Source organism: Neolamprologus brichardi, chromosome 11 (assembly GCF_056152115.1).
Source record: "Neolamprologus brichardi isolate AB-2024 chromosome 11, ASM5615211v1, whole genome shotgun sequence".
Classification (NCBI taxonomy): domain Eukaryota; kingdom Metazoa; phylum Chordata; class Actinopteri; order Cichliformes; family Cichlidae; genus Neolamprologus; species Neolamprologus brichardi.
Genome location: NC_142114.1, coordinates 12,577,899 through 12,592,812, shown reverse-complemented (window position 1 = coordinate 12,592,812; position 14,914 = coordinate 12,577,899). Strand labels below are relative to the sequence as shown.

Below are 14,914 nucleotides of genomic sequence, written 5' to 3'. Positions count from 1 at the left end.
GATAAAACCAATCTTATATAGTTTACGCTAGCAATTGCTTATGGAGCTAGTTAAAGGGGAACGACAAATGAATTGGAGGCATTCATTATAGCAAGACTTGTTAAAATCATAATTTGATGTTTGTATTTGACTTAAAAAGGGAAGTAATTCATATGAACATTGCATGTTGACATATTAAAAAAACTGGGTTAATATATTTTCATCGTTATATATGTACATGGTGAATAAGTACAGTGATTATGCCTTGTACTGTTTGTTACAGTTTCACCTTTCCCTGTGTCAATAAACCTGTGAACCGGTAATCGTGTCATCAGAGTCTTGATGTGGGGAAGGAGTTTAGCTGACTGCCCAACCATAGCAGAGGCAGTACAGTGATAAAGTTCATTATTTTCTGTAATATACTGATAAACATTAGACTTTCATATATTTTAGATTCATTACACACAACTGAAGTAGTTTAAGCCTTTCATTGTTTTTATATTGATGATTTTAGTATACAGCTCATGAAAACCCAAAATTCCTATCTCAAAAATTAAGCATATCATGAAAAGGTTCTCTAAACGAGCTATTAACCTAATCATCTGAATCAACGAATTAACTCTAAACATCTGCAATCATAGAATAATTACAATATTGAAAAAAAACAAATGCCTGAATCCTAAATTGTGGATATCCTATTGTTGTGGTCTAAAATGTAACACTAAATGTGATTAAAACACTAAAAATCTGGACTCCTGGGCTCAACGACTGCAAGGATCACCAGCCCGAGGAAAACACAAAATACACATGACCCCGTGACAAAGACAATTCATTCTTGAATGAAGACATTGATCTGACTTTTTAAAATTTTGCAAATTGTGTTTATTATTAATTTGGGAAATAGAAAGGGGTGTGTGTGTGTGTGTGTGGGGGGGGGGGGGGGGGGGTTGTAAAGAAGAAGGTAAAGGAAAGGGATAGAAAGAAGGAAAGAGATAGAGGAGAGAAAACCCCAACAATCCCCTCTGAGCAAGCACTAGGTGCGACAGTGGATAGGAAAAACTCCCTATAAAGGAAGAAACCTATGACAGAACCAGGCTCTAGAGGGGGCAGTCAACTGTCGGGACTGGTTGGGGGGTGAGGGTGAAAAGAGAGAGGGGGGGGGGGGGGGAGAGATGGGACAGGTGTTAGGAGTTAAAGGGAGACAGGGGAGGGAGAGGTGTCAGGAGAGAAAGGGAGAGGAGAGGTGAAAATTAAGATGGAACAGAGGTGGAGGAAGACAGGGTGACATCAGCAGTAGAAAAAGTAGAAAAAGAAGAAAAAGCAGGAGTGTTCTTCCTCCAGAAGAAGCGGAATCTTTTTTTCTTCTTTTCCATCAGCTTTTCCACAAGCACTTTTTTCTCTAGGATAAGGGTTCTCAGCTGATCGATTGTCTCTGCATTCTCCTGCTCAAGTCTCTTACATGTTTTCTCCACTTCTTCTAATTTGGCTTGTTTGTCTTCAAGCCTTTCTTTCATTTCCTTAGATGTTGCCTCCTGCGTTAGCTTTGCCTCGTGCAGCTCTGTATAACTCTGTTGTAATTTGTTGTGCGTGTCTTCCAACTGTTGACTGCTCCTCTCGATTTCTTGAAGTGTACACTGCAGGTCTTCGTTTGTTTTCTCCAGTTGTTGCTTTAGCACCTGCATCTCAGTGTTTTTGCACTTCAAGTTGTCTGAAAGTTCCTCGAGTTCTGTGTTTTTTCTCAGCATGTCATTGAGCTTACTCTGCATCTCTGAGCATTGGTTTTGCAGCTTTTCCTTTTCCTCTTCCAGTTCAGTTGTTTTGTAGTTCAGTTTGTTATAAAGTTCTTGCAGGTTTTGGTTTTTCCTCTCAAAGTCCTGGAGAATTTCTTTGTCTTCTTTCTGCTTTATTTCCTGTTGTTCTTGGTCTTGAAGCAGCTCTTGATATTCGTGCAGTGTTTCATCAAGCTTTGCCTGCAGCGCTCCGTGTTGTTCCTGCACACCTTGCATGTCTCTCTGGTTAATGTCCAGTTTTTCTTTCTCTTCAAGGATTTCTTTATTCTTTTGCAGAGCTTCATCAAGCATTACTTGCAAGCCTTCGTTGTGTTTCTCGATGTTCTGAAGCTTGCAATCCAGATGTTTCTGTTTCATGTCTTGCTGTTCTTTCTCTTGAAGGAAATCTTTATTTCTCTGCAGTGCTTTATCAAGCTTTATTTTCAGCTCTGTGTATTTTTCCTGCACGTCTTCAAGCTTGCAGTCCATCTGTTTCTGTTTAATTTCTTGTTGCTTTTGTTCTTGAAGCAACTCCTTATTTTTGTTCAGTGTTTTATCAAGCTTTACCTGAAGCACTTTGCATTTTTCCTCCATGCCTTGGAGTTTGCGCTGCTTCATGTCCTGTTGTTCTTTTTCATGGAGGAGCTCTTTAATTTTTTGCAGAGCTTCATTAAGCTTGATTTGCAAGCCTTTGTTGTGTTTCTCCATGTCCTGAAGCTTGAAATCCATTTCCTTCTGTTTTATCTCGTGTAGCCTTTTTTCTTGAAGAAAGTCTTCCTTTGTGTGCGGTCTTTCATCAGGCTTTGCCTGCAGCGCTCTGTATTTCTCCTCCATGTCTTGGAGTTGGCACTGCATGTCTCTCTGGTTAATGTCCAGTTCTTCTTTCTCTTCAAGGATTTCTTTATTCTTTTGCAGAGCTTCATCAAGCATTACTTGCAAGCCTTCGTTGTGTTTCTCGATCTGCTGAAGCTTGCAATCCAGATGTTTCTGTTTCATGTCTTGCTGTTCTTTCTCTTGAAGGAAATCTTTATTTCGCTGCAGTGCTTTATCAAGCTTTATTTTCAGCTCTGTGTATTTTTCCTGCACGTCTTCAAGATTGCAGTCCATCTGTTTCTGTTTAATTTCTTGTTGCTTTTGTTCTTGAAGCAACTCCTTATTTTTGTTCAGTGTTTTATCAAGCTTTACCTGAAGCGCTTTGTATTTTTCCTCCATGCCTTGGAGTTTGCACTGCTTCATGTCCTGTTGATCTTTTTCTTGGAGGAGCTCTTTATTTTTTTGCAGAGCTTCATTAAGCTTGATTTGCAAGCCTTTGTTGTGTTTCTCCACGTCCTGAAGCTTGAAATCCATTTCCTTCTGTTTTATCTCCTGTAGCCTTTTTTCTTGAAGAAAGTCTTCCTTTGTGTGCGGCCTTTCATCAAGCTTTACCTGCAGCGCTCTGTATTTCTCCTCCATGTCTTGGAGTTGGCACTGCAAGTCTCTCTGGTTTATTTTCAGGTGTTCGTTCTCTTCAAGGATTTCTTTATTTTTTTTTCTCTGAGACATGTTTGAATCTGTAAACTGTCACTCTCAAAAGGATCCAAATGTTTTAAAAGATTTCTCTGGCGAATGTTTGAACGCTACGAACATAAATGCTGCGAATAACGGACTAAAAGTGGTTGTGTCTCACCCCTGTTTGAGGGTTTTTTAGGATCAAAGGACAAAGTGGTCATAAGATTCTAAACGTGTCATAGTTGCCAACAGATGGTGGCAGTTTTTTTGCATTTGAAAATAAACACTGGGCTGATTTCAACACCATTACAAGAAGTGTTGTTAATCATTCTTTTTAAATCATAATCAGGTTACCACAAATTGTTTTTTAATTTAGTAGAACTCAAAATGTTTGTCAGTGGGTAAACAATTCATAATGCACCTTCAGGAACATCAAGTTATTCTTAGTACTGCATACTTGCAATGAATAAGTTGTCCTAACAGTAAACTTTACTCAATTTTTTGGAGGTAACGAGTTTGCATAGTTTTTTGAGTTCTGGGAACTAATTCGATTTTACAGTGCAGTAGTTTGAACATTTATAATAACATTTCTGCACACTGGAACAAACCTGTGTCCTTTTCTAGAACTGTTGCTAACACTTATGAGATGAAAATGAATCTTCCATTGTGAAGATAGAGAGTGACAAATGTTACTTTTCTTTTTTTGTTTATATCTAAACTTTAAAAACAAAAAAAGAAACTTAAAATTACCCTGGACTGCCTCAGCCCAGGTGATGTAACATTAGCAGACAGAGGGTTTGATGTTGCAGAATCTTTGGAGCTGTACCATGCTGAACTGAAGAGCCCAGCTTTCACCAAAAGGAAGAACTAACTGGTGTTATGTGTCAAATTAACTGACATGTTAGCTGGTGGAGTACCCATTGCATTATATATATATACATATATATATATATATATATATATATATATATATATATATATCTATATCATCTCTTTTTTATAATAAATAATCAAAAACTTTATTTAAACTAAGATTTTAAAAATATGTGCAGTGATCGATGTGCTCTCAGGCATGTGCTTCAATCCACACACAAATACAAAACGACCTGACCACATGTACAACTGTTTCACAAACTCTATAAAGCATTCACACTCCAATGGATGCATCAGAAAGCAACTTGGGATTACAATCTTGTCCAAGGATATTTGGCCTGCAGACTGGAGCAGCCAGGGATCAAACCAGAAAACTTTCTGATCAAAAGCTGACTTGTGCTAAATCCTGAACGGCCCCCACCCCATTTTAGCCAGCCAAGATTAAATGGCACATTCTTTAATTACAGAGTTAGGGATTGTTACATGGAACTCAAAAGAAATGTTGAACCCATCTCGTGTCCTGTGTCTTCTAAAGCTGTCTGTACTTTTACAGACAAAAGTTCATCAGCAAACAGTTTGCAGGCCTCTAATTATCAGGCTGTACTCAAGCGCTTGAATTCAACCTAAAAGCTGTGCTGTCATACAGAACCAAGTACCCTCCGCGGAAACTATAGCTAATGTCACAACTGGATCTGATGAGACAGCTATGATTTCTGGACTCGAAGTAAATAATCCTGAATCAATTTATACAACATCAGTTTGTTTGTTTTGCTTTCATAACAGATTGTTTGAGCCTTTAAAAAAAAAGAAAAAGTATCATCAAGAGAAAGACAATAAGCTGCCTAGTTTGTTCGAAATACACCGCAGTATAATATTATATCACATTTTTTATCTCTAGTTTTTCGTGTCCAGTTATTTACAAATGAATACTGTGTAATGCTTGTGTAAGTGTAAACCTGTCCGTCTACCTTGATCAGATTTTTACTGCACTACAAACTTCTAGTATGATTAAAAAGAACAAAGAAAACACAATGAATATAAACAGAATATAATGCTTTTCACTTAAAAGTAAATACTGCCCAGAGAGTAAACTACTGTGGTGGAATGCTTCTGGTTTACGATATAATTTACACGTAAGCCTTGAATTCCAGTTTATGAAATGGCTCTTGCTAATCATGCAAATACCTCTCTGCCCTGTCCTCACTTTCTTATATCTTTGTTCCATGAAGTTGGGACATATTAATGATATTTTTTCCTGTAAAATTCAGTAACTCTTCCTTTTGCTAACAGTTCCAATGTGTGTCAAAGTGTACAGGTCCTTCTCAAAAAATTCAGTTCATTATTTTCTCTAATGTACTGATAAACATTAGACTTTCATATATTTTAGATTCATTACACACAACTGAAGTAGTTCAAGCCTTTCATTGTTTTTATATTGATGATTTAGCATACAGCTCATGAAAACCCACCCTCTCTTTCCGCTTCACTCCACATGCGAGCCTTGTGCTTTGCGCTAGGAAGAGGGGGGAGGTGCGGTAGTTACACTTGCAGTAGCACAGGAACAGAGCAGGAGGGAAAGAGAGAGAAAGAGAGCCAGGGGCAACACACACACTATACATTAGAAAGGTATAGTAATCATCCATAACTATTTTCAGTTGCGGATGATAAAGGATTCAGAAAGTTTATTCATGCAGGCCCATATGACAGAGAATATGCATCTTCTTTTTGTTTTCATATTTTAATTTATATTTAATTGTGTTGTGGTTTGCAGTGTTTTGTGTTGTTTCACTTTAAATTTGTTTGAAAAGAAAAAGCTGAAAATTTAAATAGTTAAAAGTTGAAATGTGAACAGTTGATTTTTGTATTATATGATTTATTCATTACATGTGGAGTGAATAAATAAAAGTATATTTACGGTGGCCCCTAGAGACAAAGCACGTGCAAACTCCAAAACATGTAAAAACTCCATAGCACGTAAAAACTCCGACGCCCATACAAACTCCAAAACACGTACAAAAGACAACAGAAGTGCTCCAGCATGCTAGGCGCAGTGTTGAGCTTTTGTTACCTAGTGGCTACACAAGCCAGGAAGTACCAACGACTGGATTTGGTGGTAGTAACAGGTAAATGAACATTTTTTTTTAAATTATTTGAATATATATATATATATATATATATATGAGTGCTTGTGTATAAATACACAAACAATATACATATGTTTTCAATTGTGTAACTTAATTGATCTAGGTAGCTCTGTTTTGGAAGTTTAGTTAATGCTAGAAATGTGTTTTGGAGTTTGTACGTGCTTTGTCTCTAGGGGCCACTGCATATATTTATATATAAACATAAACTTTAGAATCTTAGAACTGAAGAAGCTTCTTGGATGAGAGGTGAAACGTCTTGAAGCAACTTAAAGAAGTCCAGATGCTTTTCTTTGCAAGCTCCTTTGACTACGATGACCTGGATGACTGAGAACCTTCACAGACACCACACAGAGACTTTCAGAGTTGCGGAGTGTATATATATATATATATATATATATATATATATATATATACACACACACACACACACACACACACACACACACACACACACACACACACACACAAATGAGGGAGAGAGAGAAACAAGCTCCAGGTGGCAGCATTGCGTCATTTAAAGATTGGATAGAGGAACTGTTCACAGGAATTAAAAAAAAAAAAAAAAAAAAACAGCTAAAAAACTAAAATCCTTAGACTTAATGGGATCACATGATATTGTGCCACACTCATGAACGAAATATTTACAAATGACAGAAAAAAAAATACAAAAACATGAATTCTGATGAAGTGACCTTGTTCCAGTTTTTTTGCAGTTTATGACAGGAATCACAAGATCATCACAGTTTTAGACATTAATATTTACTTATTGTATTCTGCAAATAAAATGTGAATTATATATGACAGATATAAGTGATAAACATTGAAAACTGAATGAGATTGGGAAAAAAAAACTTGACTCATTCTTAACTCATATATCAGAGGACATAAACATGGACTCCAGCTGATCTTCCACATGCTACACATTGGCATATATTGACTCATCCCAGTCAGTCTGCACAGAGAAACAAGATCAATTCACTCCCCTTTTTCATGCATGCAAAATATGAATGAACTAATGAAGAAAACATTACTTATCCATACGTTGCCATAGACAGGATAATTGGTGTACATGTCAGGGGAAGGGATATCCTTACGGCTCATTTTCCTGCAGAAAGAAAAGCTATTATTAAAACAAGTGACACATCTTTAAACTTATATTTATGATTAAGATTTTTTTTTGTTTGTTTGCAAACAGAAGTGAAGAATTAAAACCTTTTCGGTGGGGCACTATGAGGGAGCTCCACAGGTCTGTCTGACATCATGGTGCTCAAGTTAGTGGTTGTTGTGTCTCTTGATCTCCCCCTACTGGCAGTAAAATGTTTTTGACTAAATGAGAAAGAAAACTGACACTTTTCACAGCCTCTGAAATTAAAGACAGGCTGTCAGGACCTAAAAAAATTGTTCTGGTGCTCATATAGTTGTAATCATGATTGTGACTATTATTTGATACATGTTGCAATATTTACAGATTCTCCCACATACATGACTTATTTGTTTATCTGCAATGATTATGTTCATGACAACTTACCATTTTTTAACAACTCCCACTCCACTTCCTATCACAATAATCAGCAAAATCACACCTGCTCCACTTGAGATAAGAATATTCTGCATGTTGTCTGTTGACAAAGAAACCATGTTAAGTATTTTTGTCGTGTAAAAATAGAGAGATCAATTCATCCTAAGTCTTTCTTACCATTAACAGGTAAAGAGAGCAAGATGTTGTCATATCCCAGCATGTTGTTTGCCAGGCAGTGCACAAACCGTAAAGACCCAAAGTCTGTCTGCAGAGTCTCAATAGTAACAAAGCCATTTTTCTCTGCTTTGCTGCTTTGCATGACTCTGTCACCAAGAATAAAATAGACCATGCTGGGAGGCTCGGACTCTACGATGCACTCACACTTTACCACGCCGTCCTCGGAGGAGCACTTTGAGGAAGTCTTGATGTCAGGGCCATCTGTGAGAACAAGACATATATTAAGACATAGCCATGCATATATTATATATGTTTGAATGAAATAAAAAAATCTATTTTCTTTTTGGATTTACTCTCGCGTAATGTAACACATAACATGAGCTGCACAGGGCATGTCTGGTGACAGCTGACAGTTTAACTGTGCCACTCATAGCTGCAAATAGGGTTAGCATCACTGAAGCACTTCAGGCATACAGTTTTTTAGTGTGTGTGTATATAATAAAAACAACCCAAAAAACCCCTGTAAAACCGACAACTTTACAGTGATTATAATATAGATGCATCATGACTACTTTGAATCCCCTGATAATGAAACTAGTGCAACAAATTGCAAATGTTATAAAGTAATAAATATATATTTATGTATAACACAGCTGTGTTTGGGAGGAAAACTACATCTAACACAATAAACTGTTGATGCTATTGTTTCTCCATACACTAGGTGATTCTTACAGTACTTTTGACCCTTCTAGTTTGTTTAAGTAGTGTAATCACTGTGTGGAGAACCCAAGAGTGTTAAAATGAACAGGGCCCTGGAAGGCCTGGGTGCGGTGCAGTTGAAATAAGCATGCAGTGTGATTGATTGTTAGATAATTAAGAAATATAGTATGTAAGAAGGCAGCATTTCACAGCTTTCCCTTTCAATACAAAAAAACCCAAAAAAAACTCCAGTGAACTTCATTTACTGGCAGCATGAATAAAGTTTTCAGGTGAGTAGTGTGAGGGCTGTCATACTCAGTCATGGTGAGAGGCAACTGTGTCTACTGTGACCATACAACAAATTGTAACTTTCTTTATTTGTGCTCCCTTCCCCTATTTTGTTCTATTTTATCATTTTAATCCACATTTTTAAAAAATTTTTCTTTTTTATTTGATTGTAAATAACGTTTTAGTTTAAATGTCTTGATGCATGCTCAATCATCAAGGTAAGTGAATCTCCAAAAGTTGATTCTGTTCATCTGGACGTAGCGTTTTGTGGGAGAAACGTTTCGTCACTCATCCAAGTGGCTTCTTCAGTCTCAGCTGACTGCAGGTAAGATTGGGAAATCTCATAAGATTGGGGCATTGCGTCCAGATGAGCAGAATCAACTTTTGGAGATTTTAGTTTAAAAAGGCTTGATACTAGCTACAGCGGTTAATACCCTAGTACATCTGCAGTACACTTACATCTTACTTGAAGCATCTTAGATGTTTCCTGGTGCAGCCCTCGATGGTATGTTATGTTGCATTTTAAAGGCTTGTTGTGATCAGAGCGGTTTGGGCGAAAGGTCAGAGTAGATGTTGAATTCCACTGGCCTTCATGAAGCTGCTGTGTTTGATCGTGCTGCTCTCCAGAGTGACTCCAGATGAAAGAAGGTGGATATTTGGGGCAGGAGTGAAACACGGAGCAGGATGCAGACATATTCTCACCCTCCTTTACCTCTTGCACAGAGAAATCAGGTTGACCTGTGTTAACAAAAAAGACTGTGGTCATAAACCAGAACTCCATCATGGCAGTAAGTTTATACTGTAATGGAAATACAAATGTACTTAACCAGTACAGCTGCTGATTTTATGTTGTATGCAACTTTAAATTTTAGTCAAGTTAATAAACTGTTCACAGTAAAGGGTTTTGAGTGTGATTTCAAGCTTAAAGATGAATGAAATAAGAAATAAACTAGGTGATAATTACTTTCAATATCTGACTGACAAAGAAGAAGAAGCTGAGCAGTTTTACAATAAACAATTTATAAAGAACAGAGCGAATTGATAGTTGATAACATGGTTGGAGTATAATGATAACTGCTATTGCCATTGATTTTGATTGATTATCATAATTTGATGAGTTGTACAAATACATTTTTACATCTAAGGTTTGAATGAGTAGTTCAACAACTAAAGCAAGTCTGCAAAAATTAATGCAAAATGTTCCAGAACACTGCAACCTGACCCTACAATATTTACTTCATATTTATATTCAAATGAGTATAAAAGACTTAGATCAGACCTGTTTCACTAAAACTAAAATGCTCACGAATGCTGAATGTCAAACGTCCAACATGATGGTAAAAATACTGGAAATAAAAAGAGAACTATTAGAGCTAGAACACAAGACTTTACTGGTAACCATATTTATTTTACTTACTGACTGAAACAGAGACTTTGTTACTTTTGTAGGAGTACTGGTCATAGCCTTTAATTTCAATCCGGAAATATAAAGGCCCCACATCACTTTGTTGAAGATCATCAATCATCAGAGAACAGTTCTTCTTGCTGAGGTCTCCCAGCAGCTTTGTCCGATTCCGAAACTGACCCGAAGTTTGAGACTTATCCGAATGACAGATGACTTGATTATCCTTATTATACCAAATGCCTGTAATGCTTGTGGTATTGGTTTGTGGATATGGGTAGTTATAAGAGCAGGGGATTACCACACATGCGCCAAGAAGACCTTTCACTGAGGATGGCACAGTGGCGCTCCAAGATGAAGCTTCTGTTGGGGTAACTGTAATAAAGTGCAGAGTAAAATGCGATGAAATAAAGCACAGGAATAAGACAAAGAATGAAAGAAGGACATGGAATAATACAGACCAGATCATCTAACACTTGTCATAATTTGTCTGTACAAAAACACAAAGGCCTATAAAAGAAGTGAGAATTAAAGATTACAGCTAAATATATGAACTATCCATACCTTTAAGGCAAATGCACATGAAGAACAAACACAAAGACCACCGCAATGCCATCTTTCACCTTGTTGTCACTCAAGTAAATACAGACAAGTTTTGTTTGTCGTCACATTTATTTCCTTCATGTGTGAGGTGATTGCGAAGTTTCAATTCTATTTTTAAGATCCTCTGAATTGAACTGCCTGCCATAGCCCTGAGTCTGAGGACTCAGTGGTTTTGTTTTCATTGTTATTATCCATGGTTTCGATTTTATTCCGATTAAGGTCTTCTGGTTCTGAGGCCATTTGCTATCTTAGTGTGTCTAGTTTTTCTTCCCATTGTCTCATTATGTCCAATTAATCCCAGCTGTGTCTCCTTCCTGTTTCTCATTCCCTGATTGCCCCTTTGTGTTTATGAGACCTGTGTTTTCTCCTGCTTGTTGCTGGTTCATCTGTGTTATTTCCCTGCGTCATCCTGTGTAGTTTCCCTGCGTCAGCCTCTATAGTTTCTCTGCACCTCCATTTCAGGTTTCAAGGCTGTTTTTGGTTAGTTTTTCCCAGTTTAGGTTATCCTTAGGTTTTATTTCATGCCCGCTACGTTCCTGTTTGTTTCACCTACCATATTAATAAAGCTCACTCGCATCAGAAGCTGCCTGCAACTTGGGTCCTTTATTAAAACTCATACAACTTGCCCAGCTAGCCGTGACGCTTCTCAGATGAAAGGTGAAACATCTTTAAGAAATTTAGTCCAGTCTCTTTTCTTTGCAAGCTCTTAGATAACCCTCTGAAGCCACTTTATCAAACACAAACTGTCACCTCTTTCCCTCATATGCTGTAAGGTTGAGAAAATAGTCATATTAATCATAATTTCATTTTTTTTCTATGATAACCTAATGGCGTTATAGTACCATATCACCCCATTAGAACACTTCACTCTCACACTGCAGGCCTACTTGTTGTTCCTAGTAGTAAAGTAGAATGGGAGGGAGAGCCTTAAGTTTTCAGGCCCCTCTTCTGTGGAACCAGCTTCCAGTTTGGATTTGGGAGACAGACACTATCTCTACTTTCAAGATTAGGCTTAAAACTTTCCTTTTTTTCTAAAGCATATAGTTAGGGCTGGACCAGGTGACACTGAATTCCCCCGTAGTTATGCTGCAGTAGTTTTAGGCTTCTAGGGATTCCCATTATCCATTGAGGATTTCTTCATCAGTCACCTTTCTCACTCATAATGTTTTGAATCATACTTGTTATTGATATATGGATCTCTTCCACAGCATATCTTTTATCCTGTCTTCCTCCTCTCAGCCCAACCTGTCGCGGCAGGTGGCCACCCCTCCCTATAATTTTTTTTTTTATAATCAGTTTCACTGTTTCTTTGAGACTGACATCACAACTTGATCATTACATGCCTTTCTTGTTGCCTTTTGCTTCTTTATTTAGTTTCTCATTATATTATGTATTAATATATTTAGGTTTTCACTTTTTGGTCCATTTCTTTCTTTCCTTTTTAAAAATAAATCTTATTTGTTTTCCATTAAATTGATTCTTTTATGTAGTTTCTACCATACTGAGTTATTGTCTTTACTGTAAGCTGACCTCTATGTGTCCCTTGTATAAAGTCATTCCTTTTGTGTTTTGCAAGAAAGGTCAACCTAGTTCACAGGTGTCGAACTCCAGGCCTCGAGGGCCGGTGTCCTGCAGGTTTTAGATGTGTCCTTGATCCAACACAGCTGATTTAAACGGCTAAATGACCTCCTCAATATGTCTTGCAGTTCTCCAGAGGCCTGGTAATGAACTCATTTAATGCAGGTGTGATGACCCAGGGTGAGATCTAAAACCTGCAGGACACCGGCCCTCGAGGCCTGGAGTTCGACACCCCTGACCTAGTTTAAATATTTCTCTGGTTACTGGAATTGTCATGTTACATTAAAAGAAAACCAGCCTTTAGTGCTAAACGTAGAATATTTACCATAATACAAATGGGTTTATTTTTAACATTCATGAGAAGGGTAACACTTGACAGTCATGCATCACTTCACAGCTCTGTTTTGCAATGCAACACGTTAACCACAGTGCAGCATCCCACCTCAAGCTTGGTGTTTTAGCTAATTACCATAAGCTTTGCTAGAATAAATAGATGAATAAATAGACTGTGGGTAGATAAAGATGATATTCTACGCCTACTGGTGTTGGCCAGAGGGGCCCATGGCGCGATATGGCAGCCTCGCTTCTGTCAGTCTGCCCCAGGGCAACTGTAGCTTGCCTCCACCAGTGTGTGAATGCGAGAGTGAATTAATAGTGGCATTGTAAAGCGCTTTGGGTGCCTTGAAAAGCACTATATAAATCCAACCCATTATTATTTTTATTCTAATGTTTGCTTTTGCTGACTTATATTTGGGGATTTGCTGTTTTTAGCAGTAAAAACTATTACAGTCACCACAGGCCAGTATGGACAGATGTGCACTTAATACTCTGATATGACCCAGGTTATGATGCTGTATGTTGTTTGTGGTCCTCACACCCAAGGGTGGCATTGTTTGTTCTCTGTGTTGTTTGTGCTTGTGTAAGTTCCACGTGAAGGTTGTTTGGTTTGTGTGGTTAGCCACAATGGGGTTTCATTTAGATAAGTTTGCCGGGAATCCAACATTGCAGTTAAATAAGTGTAGAAAGATAGATTTGATGCTCATTGAAAACCTTTGTGCAAACACCGTTGGCTGTGAGGAAAGAACAGCTGCGGCAGCTTGTAGCTGGTTGAGAGGGTTCTGCTGGCAGATGTGGCATTTGCAAATGGGGCAGGCAAAGCTGATGTGGAGCCTCTAGCTCCTTCCACTGGTCCTCCTGTAAACACTTCTCCTTTAGCTCCTCCCAGTTCTATGATGGGGACGTCAGCTGAGGAGCTCCAGCTAATGCTCTGCATTATGGAAGCGGAGTTGAGAAACTGGGAGTTGGAGGTGGAAGCGATGCATCTGGGTGAAAGCTTTAGAGCTGCAACGCCACCCTAGTAGCTCCATCCAGTCACCGCTCACACTGTAAGCTCCCCCTATCGCCCCATAATTGCTTTGATTTGCGCATTAAATTGTTACCACCCTTTAGAGAAACTGAGGTGGATTCATACTTTGCTGTGTTTGCTAAAGCTTTGAACTGGCAAAAGGAAGTTTGGGCCTTGCTGCTGCAGTGTAGGCTTGTGAGTAAAGCTCAGGAGGAGTGTGCTAGCCTTTCAGTGGACCAAAGCTTAGACCATGATGTGGTTAGGGCTACAGTATTGTGTGCTTATCAATTGGTGCCTGAAGCATACAGACAGAAATTCCGACACTATGGGAAAAGGGACAACCAAGTGTGTGTAGTTTATGTGTGAGAAAGGGTGCTTTTTGATAAAGAGTGTCAGGCTAGCAAAGTCAAAGATTTTGCACAGCTAAGGGAACTGGTGCTTTTGGAGGATTTTAATAAATGTTTGCCGGAGCATGTGGTGATTTATTTAAATGAACAAAAAGTTGAGTCTCTTGCAAACGCTGCTGTCTTGACAGATGAATTTGCCCTGACTCACAAGAGTGTTTATTCATCTCTGACACGTCAGGACCCTATTGTTTCCCCTGGCATGGGGAGGGCACGTTCACCTCAAGTTCCCCGGCGCAGCCACACAGTTTTCAAGCCTTTTATCTCTAAAGGTTTTCTATCACTGACTGAGAAGAAGGGGGACAAAATTCCCATCACAATTTTAAGAGATGCTGGTGCAAAGTAATCTGTGGTGTGTCATGGTATAGTGCCTTTTTCTGACCAATCATACCGTGGCTCAGATTGGCTGGTGTGGGGAATAAAAATGAGTATGTTGTGCATGCCACTTCATACAGTTACTCTACTTTCCCCCTTGTCTCAGGCACAGCAGGTGGGGGTGATAGATCAGCAGCCAGTTGCTGGTGTTGATGTTTTTCTTGGCTGGGGAAAAGATGTTCCTTACCTAAACCTACCACACCTGAAACCACTGAAAACCCTACTGTAGATATCTTCGGTCATGCCCTCTCTGGGCTCAGTGCCTCTGCAA

The 14,914-nt window shown here is 38.5% G+C and overlaps 2 protein-coding genes across 4 annotated transcripts; both read right to left on the bottom strand.

Moving 5' to 3' along the window:
• Positions 1 to 930: 930 nt before the first annotated feature.
• LOC148100508 (uncharacterized) lies at positions 931 to 3,423 on the bottom strand. The gene has a single exon (XM_087847758.1). It carries the CDS (start codon positions 3,288 to 3,290, stop codon positions 1,230 to 1,232), a length of 2,061 nt encoding a protein of 686 aa, XP_087703884.1. The 5' UTR covers positions 3,291 to 3,423; the 3' UTR covers positions 931 to 1,229.
• Positions 3,424 to 7,169: 3,746 nt separating this feature from the next.
• On the bottom strand, positions 7,170 to 10,954 carry LOC148100507 (myelin-associated glycoprotein-like). Of its 3 annotated transcripts, XM_087847757.1 has the most exons (8): positions 10,903 to 10,954; positions 10,354 to 10,713; positions 9,396 to 9,674; positions 7,950 to 8,219; positions 7,782 to 7,872; positions 7,466 to 7,558; positions 7,295 to 7,358; positions 7,170 to 7,205 (listed from the first exon to the last, which is right to left on the bottom strand). In XM_087847757.1, the coding sequence occupies exons 1-8, from the start codon at positions 10,952 to 10,954 to the stop codon at positions 7,170 to 7,172; spliced, it is 1,245 nt and encodes a 414-aa protein (XP_087703883.1). The 3 variants fall into 3 exon arrangements, with proteins under 3 accessions (XP_087703883.1, XP_087703882.1, XP_087703881.1); XM_087847756.1 differs by lacking the exon at positions 10,903 to 10,954 and having other exon boundaries at positions 7,950 to 8,210; positions 10,354 to 10,807; XM_087847755.1 differs by lacking the exons at positions 7,170 to 7,205; positions 10,903 to 10,954 and having other exon boundaries at positions 7,229 to 7,358; positions 7,950 to 8,210; positions 10,354 to 10,807.
• Between the last annotated feature and the right edge of the window lie 3,960 nt (positions 10,955 to 14,914).

Excerpts from the sequence above, each read along its gene's own strand:
- LOC148100508 (XM_087847758.1), bottom strand. The coding sequence starts at position 3,290 with ATGTCTCAGAGAAAAAAAAATAAAGAAATCCTTGAAGAGAACGAACAC.
- LOC148100507 (XM_087847755.1), bottom strand. The coding sequence starts at position 10,807 with ATGATCTGGTCTGTATTATTCCATGTCCTTCTTTCATTCTTTGTCTTA. Across the intron at positions 7,873-7,949 it reads GCTCTCTTTACCTGTTAATG|ACAACATGCAGAATATTCTT; the intron begins GTAAGAAAGACT and ends CTTTGTCAACAG. Across the intron at positions 7,359-7,465 it reads CATAGTGCCCCACCGAAAAG|GAAAATGAGCCGTAAGGATA; the intron begins GTTTTAATTCTT and ends TTCTTTCTGCAG.